This window comes from Propithecus coquereli, unplaced genomic scaffold (assembly GCF_000956105.1).
Source record: "Propithecus coquereli isolate 6110/MARCELLA unplaced genomic scaffold, Pcoq_1.0 Scaffold221, whole genome shotgun sequence".
Lineage (NCBI taxonomy): Eukaryota > Metazoa > Chordata > Mammalia > Primates > Indriidae > Propithecus > Propithecus coquereli.
Genome location: NW_012147301.1, coordinates 3,154,941 through 3,164,359, shown reverse-complemented (window position 1 = coordinate 3,164,359; position 9,419 = coordinate 3,154,941). Strand labels below are relative to the sequence as shown.

General features: G+C 39.5%; 1 protein-coding gene across 1 annotated transcript in view; it reads left to right on the top strand.

Annotated features, from left to right (window-relative positions):
* Positions 1 to 9,419, top strand: part of TRIP4 (thyroid hormone receptor interactor 4) — a 67,746-nt gene that overhangs the window by 30,746 nt on the left and 27,581 nt on the right. Inside the window, exons 5-7 of the mRNA XM_012644830.1 lie at positions 2,149 to 2,366; positions 6,107 to 6,233; positions 9,067 to 9,188. Of these exons, the coding sequence (XP_012500284.1) occupies positions 2,149 to 2,366; positions 6,107 to 6,233; positions 9,067 to 9,188 (467 nt within the window). The remainder of the gene's footprint in view (positions 1 to 2,148; positions 2,367 to 6,106; positions 6,234 to 9,066; positions 9,189 to 9,419) is intronic.

Sequence of the window (9,419 nt, the reverse complement as noted above, 5' to 3'; positions counted from 1 at the left end):
ATTTTTTGAGACCGAGTCTCACTGTGTTGCCCAGGCTGGTCTCAAACTCCTGGGTTCAAGCGATCCTCCTGCCTCAACCTCTCAAGTAGCTGGGGTTACAGGTGCACACCACCACACTCAGCTCTTGATTTGTTCTATATTTCCTCCTTTTCTCTTTTTCTTCTTTTGGACAAAATATGTATTGAAAGCCAGTTAATGGTAAAGAGTATTTGGATAGAACTTATATGCTTCCTTCTCAAATGGCCATGTAAGAATCAGTGAGGGTCTTTAGAGAGACCTTGAATCTCTTACTTATTGTAAACTGACCTGACAGTTTGTTCTTGGCATTACAGCCCTTTGTGGAGATGCACTTGCCACTTGTAAAACATTTACTGTGAATATATGATATATAATTTAGAAAGCTATTCCTGGCCAAGCACAGTGGCTCACGTCTGTAATCAAAACACTCTGGGAAGCTGAGGTGGGAAGATTGCTTGAGGCCAGGAGTTCAAGACCAGCCTGGGTAACATAGTGAGACCCAGTGAGACCCCCTTGCTACAAAAAATAAAAATAAATTTAAAAAAAAGAAAGCTATTCTTTAAGTAAATACTTAACGAGGTGTGTAACTCATATTTACTCTTAATCTTTCAAGTATCACATTCCATTTTATCATTAGAAATAGAGTACATTTATTTTCTTTTTTTTTTTAGATAAAGGGTCTTATTCTGTCACACACAGACTGGAGTGGTGCAGTGACATCATCATAGCTCACTGCAGCCTCTAACTCCTGGGCTCAAGTGATCCTCCTGCCTCTGAGTAGCTAGGACTACAGGCATGTGCCACCATCACCAGATTGTATTTCCTGATAAATAGAAAATGGAAAAAGATTTCTTCCTATTGTTGTTGTTGCTTTGCCAGTGTGTTCATGTGCACCAGTTTTATTACCTAGGTTTTTGTATAAGACCAGTTTTCTCCTGAGGCCTCTTAAAATCTTCCCACTCTAAGTCTACTTTAAGACAAAAATTTTAAGCCAAGTATGATGGCTCCATGCCTGTAATCCCAGCATTTTGAGAGGCCGAGGCAGGAGAATCACTTGAGGCCAGGAGTTTGAGACCAACCTGGGCAACATCTGGAGACCTCATCTCTTCAAAAAATTTTTAAAAGAAATTTAACTGGGTATGGTGGCATGTGCCTCTGTAGTCCCAGCTACTCTACTCAGGAGGCTGAGGGAGGAGGATCACTTGAGCCCAGGAGTTTGCAGTTAAGAGATGATAGTGAGCTACGATTATGCCATTGTACTCTAGCCTGGGTGACAGAGTAAGACGTTGTCTTTAAAAAAAACAATGTTTTTGTAATTTCAGCTGAGTTTTGAAAAATTGAAATTTGAAATCAATATATGAATCTGATTTTAGTTATTTCCCTTACACCTATGTATATCACTATTTGTAATTATGGAGAAGGGAAGTCTTAACTGGATTTGTGACTTTGGAATAATCAGCTAACTTTTATGAGCCCTAGATTTATTATCTGTAGAATGAGAAAGTTAGATCATCAAGATTCCTTCTAATTCTGTTTCTTTGTCAGTATGATCTTAGAGATAGGCCTGATTGTTCCATCTTGGAACTTGGCCACAGTGTACTAGTGACGGACTGGAAAGTTGGGAGTGGGGGTGGAAACTGACATATAGGAGTAGGGTAATAACATATCTGAAGAGTAAATAGTTATGCCATAGGACTGAGATTTCAGGGTAGAACTCCAGTAAGCAAATGGGTCTACCAAGAATAGACTAGATCCCAATTATAGAGGGCCTAGGATATCACATAATCTGCCAAACATGAACTCAGTTGCAGCAAAACAGGCTGAAGCCCAGTTATCAGAAGGTGAAGGCTGGACTAGTAACAAAGGTAGAAGGGCTGTGGATTATGGTGCTGTATCTTTTTCTGCCTGAGGCTGAGATTAGCTCTAGGAGCTGAAGTGAACCTACAAGGGAGATAAGATATATGCAGAAGCTGGGAACCAGACCTGGTTTTAGAACATTCTTGGGCATCTGTGTTTGAGATAGTAACCTCTAGGATAGCAGAAGAGTAAGCTACCTTGAAACAGTTTTGCAATATATCAGTCCTTATTTGTCAACAGGTGATGTAATTGCCATGTGTGCTTTTCTTCCTTAGCATTCGAAGGACCCAAGTCATTGATGATGAGTCAGATTACTTTGCCAGTGATTCTAACCAGTGGTTATCCAGACTTGAGCGGGAAACCCTGCAGAAGCGAGAGGAGGAGCTGAGGGAACTTAGACATGCCTCTCGACTTTCTAAGAAGGTCACCATTGACTTTGCAGGCAGGAAGATCCTGGAAGAAGAAAATCCACTAGCAGAGTATCATAGCAGGTAAGTTGAGCAGCACCAGAAAGGGTCTGAAAGAAGGAGTAGCTTGACTGCAAAGGATTTTCCTTCTGTAACAGATCTTTTATTTTTGTTGACTTTAAAAATATGTTCATTTGAAATAGAAAATATGTAAGAATAGCTAAGAAATTTCAAAAATGAACAGTGAAGGGATCTTGTCCTACTAGATAATTACTGTTACTTCTTTAAAAACTGTTAAGCTGGGTACAGTGACTCACACCTGTAATCCCAGCGCTTTGGGAGGCCAAGGCAGGAGGATACCTTGAGCCCAGGAGTTCAAGACCAGCCTGGACAGCATAGTGAGTCCTTATCTCTACAAAAAAAAATTTTTTTTTAATTAGCTGGGGGTGGTGGCATGCGCCTGTAGTCCCAGCTGCTCAGGAGGCTAAGTTGAGAGGATCCCTTGCACTCAGGATTTCATGGCTGCAGTAAGATATGATCATGCCACTGCACTTCCAGCTTGGGCGACAGAGGGAGACTCTATCTCTTAAATAAAAATAAATATATATAATAAAAAACCATTTTTAAACAATGAGGTATAGTTTGAGCACAGGAATAGATAAATGAAACATAAAACCTGGAAAGAGGCTGATATGTTTATATTGTGTACTTGTGCATGGCTGTATGTGTATATAAGTGTGAGGTTAGTAATCAATAAAGCTAACCTTTGTAAGCACTAAAGAAAAGATTAATTATCTAATGTAGGGATGATTGACCAGCAATATGGAAAACATCTAGGTTAGATTTCTACCTCACACCATACTATAATACTGTCATAAGTTTGACTAAAGAGTTAAATCTAAAAGAAATAAAAGAATCATAAAGAAATACAGAAACATAGGAGAATACACTTACAGCCTTGGTTCGATAAAGCTCTTTCTAAGCAAGATATACAACCCTAAATTCATATAGACATATCTTAAAAAAAAAAAAATCAAACTCAGAGAAAATATTTTAAATGGTTCTAACAAAGGAGCAATATCCATACTTATAAAGAACTCTTGCAAAAAAAAAATTTTTTTTGAGACAAGTTCTTGCCCTATTGCCTGGGCTAGAGTGCAGTGACATCATCATAACTCACTGCAACCTCGAACTCCTGGACTCAAGCCATCCTCCTGCCTCAGCCTTCTGAGTAGCTGGGACTACAGGTGCATGCAACCACACCTGGCTAATTTTTTGATTTTTTTGTTGAGATGGGGGTCTCACTCTTGCTCAGGCTGTTCTTGAACTCCTGGCCTCAAGCACTCCTCTCATCTTGGCCTCCCAAAGTGCTAGGATTACAGGCATGAGCCACCATGCCTAACCCCAAGAACTCCTGAAAATCAAAGAAAAAGACCAAAAAATCCTGCAGAAAAATGGACAAAGGCTAAGAATAGACAATTCATAAGTGGGGAAAAACAAATACCCAATAACATTTGAAAAGATACTCAACTAGTTATCAGGAAATACAGATTTTAAAACGTGTCATTTTTTGGTTCATCAAATTTGGCTGACATTACAAGAAGGATAATATTGCATAGTGCAGCAGTCTCCACCCTTTTTGGCACCAGGGACTGGTTTCATGGAAGACAATTTTGCCATGAAGGCAGGGGCTGGGGGATGGTGACGGAGGGCGGGGGGTGTGGAGCTTAGGTGGTGATGCGAGGCCCATTTCCTACCTGGCTGCAGCCCGAGGGTTGAGTGCCACAGGCATAGTGCGTGTGTAGGAAGATGGGTCTATTATCTTAACTGGCTAGGAGTATTAAAATGGTATAGCCTGTATAATTCATGATTCCAACTATTTAGTAGTTTCCAGGGCTTAAAAGGGAGGGAGAGAGAAGTAAATAGAGGGAGCACAGAGTATTTTTTAAGACAGTATAACTACTCTGTACGAAACTATAATAATGGTGGATACATCTCATAAATTGGTCCAAACCGATAAAATGTACAACACCAAAAGTAAACCCTAATGTAAACTGTGGTCTTTGAGTGATGACGTGTCGACGTACGTTCATCATTTGTAACAAATGTACCACTCTGGTGGGGGATGTTGATAATGGAGGAGGCTATCTGTGTGTGGTGGCTGGGCATATATGAGAAATCTCTGTCTACTCAATTTTTCTCTGAACCTAAAACTGTTTTAAGAAATAAAGTCTATTTCTCAGTCATTGTCAGGCTAATAAAAAAATAAAATAAGTTAAAAAAAGACACAGTCTATTAACTTAAATAAACAACAAAAATTGGTACAGTCTTTTAGAAGAGAAATTGGGCAGTACCTCAAAATTTAAATTATGATGTATACTTTTTGACTTATCAGTTATATACCAGATATCAGTATAAGTTTCCTCTTCCCCTTGTCAACAATTTCTAAAAAATATTTGCCATTCTGACATATGAAAATGGTATTTCACTATAAGTTTTATTCACGTTGCTTTGGTTGTAATACTAGTGAGTTTGAGTGTTTTTAAAATGTATTCATTAGCCATTTGTATTATTTCTTTTATTGTTTCTGGAATTCTGGACACACTTACCACTGCACTATGTCTCAAATCTGTTTCCCTCCTTCAGATCCCACTGCCCCCACCCTATTTTAGACTCACCTCTTCCCACAAATTCTTATACTTTTTTTTTTTTTTTTTTATAGCTTCATGCCTTTGTTTCTGCTTCCGTGGTTTGGAAATCCCTCTCCCCTTCTTTGCCTTTCAAATATATACCCCTCCTTTGAACCTACTTGGTACAACCTGTGGGATGATGGGATAAATAGCTACCAGATGGGTCGTGCCTGTCTCGTAGTAATTATTACATCCTCTTGTGTATGACTCATCATCTATATAGCTGTCTTAAACCTGCCACTTAGATTCAAAGCTTCTTGAAGGCAGAAACCACATCTTCCACACCTTTTAAGTTGCCTTGCATATAAGAGGTTCCTAACAAATACACCTTGAGTTTAATTCAAGGTCAGGTTTAGCCTTTCCTGTTAGTTGAACCTTTTCATTCTGAGTGCCGCAGAATTATCATCACCATCCACATACATTTGTCAGACACCCACGGGGGCATGAAATACAGTAGCAAGTACTGTAGAGCTATAGAATAAGGTATTTTTCCTGTAGGGCCTATGATCTCTTAATAACCAGTAGGATTCCGCAGTCTTTAAATGAAAATCACCATGTTGTTTTATAGGTTTAGAGCCAAATGCCCACCATAGTTAGTTACAGGATAACATGGGATGTAGCGCATTATTGTTTAGATAGTAGGTGCTACAGTGCTTTAGAGAAAGGAGTAAGCACTTTTGTGCTGAGCCAGTAGGGTGCCTCTTTAGAGCTGCTGAACCTTGAAGCAAGGGTAGAATTTAGATGAACATGGAGGAGTGGAGAGGGACTGCAGAGTAGGCAGAGGAATAACTGTGTAAGGTGTGTTGAGTAGGTAAGCTGCCATAGAATACTCTTTTGTGGGTCAGGCTATTTCTGGGCACCTTATCTAGGTGTATTTAATGATCTTATTAAATAGATGAGTGATTGTAGCGTGCCGTGTTTTCTTGGTGTTCTCGAACGTTTGCTCACTCGTATTCCTTAGGGTTTTGGTGTGAGGAGAAGAAAGTTGTGGCGGGGAGCAGGAAAGGTCATCCATGGATCCCTCTTTGAATTCCAAATTTTATTACTGTTGAAGGGTTTTGTGTTGGTATACATAAGGACATTCTGAGCATAGAACATTACCAATTATTGCATCCTTTTGGTTTGTTATCACAGACTAGATGAGACAATACAGGCCATTGCCAATGGAACCTTGAACCAGCCACTGACCAAATTGGATAGATCTTCTGAAGATCCGTTGGGAGTTCTGGTAAATCCCAACCTGTACCAGTCCCCTCCCCAGGTTAGTGGACCTTTGCTCTGACTGATAATAAGGGAAGTTTTGCCCCAAATGTTTTCCCTTTTAACTGTGTCTGTTTCATAGGCTTTAGATACCAATCTACTCTTTCAATACACCCACCAACTTTATTCTCTGATCCACTTTTTTCCAATTTTTACTGCAGCACTTCTGGCAAGTTGACCTGTATTTTCTTCTTAGGATTTCCCAAGAGAGGGTTTTGTTAAGTACTATAGAAATTTAGAAAATAATTTCATGGTCTTTTTGTTAATGTTCTTTATCTTTTATAAAATATGGTGGTCCCACAGAGTGGTGTTTTAAATTAATTTATTAATTCACTCATTCATTGTCATAATTCGTTTTACTGTCCAGTACATTGAGCATCTACTATGGACAAGCACATTGGTAAATGATGCTTGAATGAGGATACTCATTCTATCCTCAAAGAATTTACAGACTAGTAGGGGAAAGCAGCTCTAATACTAATATAGTATAAATTTAAGTGTTGTAGAAATCCAGAGGAGGGAGAGACTACTTCCAGTTGAGGGGAATCAAAGGGTTTTATAGGGAAGCTGGCATTCATTAAAAGGAAATATTCAAGAAAATGGTTGTTTAGACATGGTGGGGGGAAAGAATGCCAAATGGGATGAACTATAGGAGCAAAGGTATGTGTATACTAATACACATGAATAGCTAACTAACACACGAATAGCTAACTAATACACATGTGTGTGTGTGTGTGTGTGTGTGTGTGTGTGTGTATGTAATAGTAAATACAGGGTACCTAGATAGGACTCATAAAGTAGATAATTATGAGAAATAGAGTAGAATTAGATAGGTAGGACCAGATCACTGAAGAACTTAAATGTTAGCCAGGTGCAATGGCACATGCCTATGGACCCAGCTACTCAGGAGCTCAGGAGGCTGAGGCAGGAAGATTGCTTGAGCCCAGGAGTTGGAGACCATCCTAGGCAACATAGTGAGCCCCCTATCTCTTAAAAAAAAAAAAAAAACAAATGTTTAGCTAGGAAGTGATACATTTTTATTTTGTAAATAAATATGAGCCATAAAAGTTGTTAAGCAAAGAGATTATGCAATCAGGATAATGCTTTAGACAGTTTAATTGGAGATATTCATTCAGCACTGTATATGTGCCAGATTCTGTGCAATTCTTTTAAGATAATTTCTATAATAGATACATGCCGCAAGTATAGTAGGACTTCAGCAGAGTGTTCATACATCTGCTAGAGGAGTCACAAAAGAAATAGTGTTTGAGAGGAGACTTAATGGATAAATAGAAATTTCCAAACAGACAAATCTAGGAAGGGAATTTCAGGCAGAAGGTACAACATTGAATGAACAAAGGCTCTGAAGCTTGAGAGCGTTGTGGGTTTGGGGGAATCACAAGTAATTAACTATTGTTGTGGACTGGTAGGTGAATTAGTTTCTTAGGGCTACTGTAACAAGTACTATAAACTGGGTGACTTAAGACAGCATAGGGCCAGGCACAGTGGCTAATTCCTGTAATCCTAGCACTCTGGGAGACTGAGGCGGGAGGATCGCTTGAGGTCAGGAATTCAAGACCAGCCTGAGCAAGAGTGAGACCCTGTCTCTACTAAAAATGGAAAAAATTAGCCAGACGTGGTGGCACATGCTTGTAGTCCCAGCTATTCAGGAGGCTGAGACAGGAGGATAGCTTGAGCCCAGGAGTTTGAGGTTGCTGTGAGCTAGGCTGACACCACAGCACTCTAACCTGGACAACACAGTGAGATTATGTCTCCAAAAAAAAGACGACATAAATTTGTCCTTTTGTATCTGGCAGCTAAAAGTGCAAAATCAAGGTGTTGGCAGGGCCAAATTCATTGCAAAGGCTCTACAGGAGAATGCTTCCTTACCTCTTTAAGCTTATGGTGGCCCTAGGTATTTCTTGGCTTGTAGCTGCATTACTATAATCTCTGCCTCTGTCTTCACATGGCCTTCTTCCCTGTGTGTCTCTGTCTCTGTGGCCTCTCCTCTTACAGGGACATCAGTCCTCAGATTTAGGGCTCACCATAATCCAGTATGACTTGATCTTAAATTGATTATATCTGTAAAGACTATATTTCCAAATAAGGTCATATTCACAGATTCCAAGTGGACATAAATTTTGGAAGGATACTACTCAATCCAGTACAGTAAGCAACACCTGATCATCAAAGCCTTTATGTCTCATGCAAAGGAGTTTGGGTTTTATCCTAAAGTAGGCAAAGAAGGGCCCTTGAATTATAGCAGAAGACTGGCATGACCACCCATGTAGAGAATGGGTTGGAGGGAAGGGTAAGACTAGAAGCAGGGAAATTGCTAAGGAAGTTATTGCAGTAGCACAATGGGGAGGTGATGAGAGCCCAGATGAGTGTTGTAGCATCAGCAGGGCAGTGGAGAGTTATTTAAAGACTCAAAATGTAGATGAAGAGACCTGTTAGTAGGTTCTATAATAGCATTATTGAAAGATAATGAGGGATTAATTAGGAAAATGGCTGTATAATTAGAGGCAAGAGCTGTAGTAGAGATAGAGAATTCAGGCTTCAGGATTATTCAAATACCAACATTTTTATGAAATTACTTAATGGATCAATTCTTCTTCCTCTATGTTCCCATATAAGAACTTCTGTTTCTATTTAGTATTTACTCAATTCTGCCTTATGTTTTGGATATTTATGTGTCTGTCTGTCACTAGGATTATAAGTTCCTTGAAAGCAAAAACCATATATTTTTCATATTTTATTTGTCTCCCTAGTTCACGTGCTTTTCACATATTTAATTGCGCAATAAATTTGTTTCTTTTTTTTTTTTATTTCAGCATATTATGGGGGTACAGATGTTTAGGTTACATATGTTGCCCTTGCCCCCCTTCCCCGCCCAAGTCCGAGCTTCAAGCGTGCCCATCCCCCGGATGGTGCGCATCGCACTCTGTGTATACCCGTCCCCTCCTCCCCCCTCCCGCTCTCCTCTTCCCCCTGCCTGACATCCAATAAATGTTATTCTTATATGTAAATGTGTTTCTTAAAAGATATGACACGATGAGAATCATAACATTTTGTTCAGAAAGATTCTTAGAGATTCATTTAGTCTGTCTGGTCCTCGCTGTTTGAATAAAAAGAAAAAAAAAAAAAAGAGGCCGGGCGCGGTGGCTCACGCCTGTAATCCTAGCAC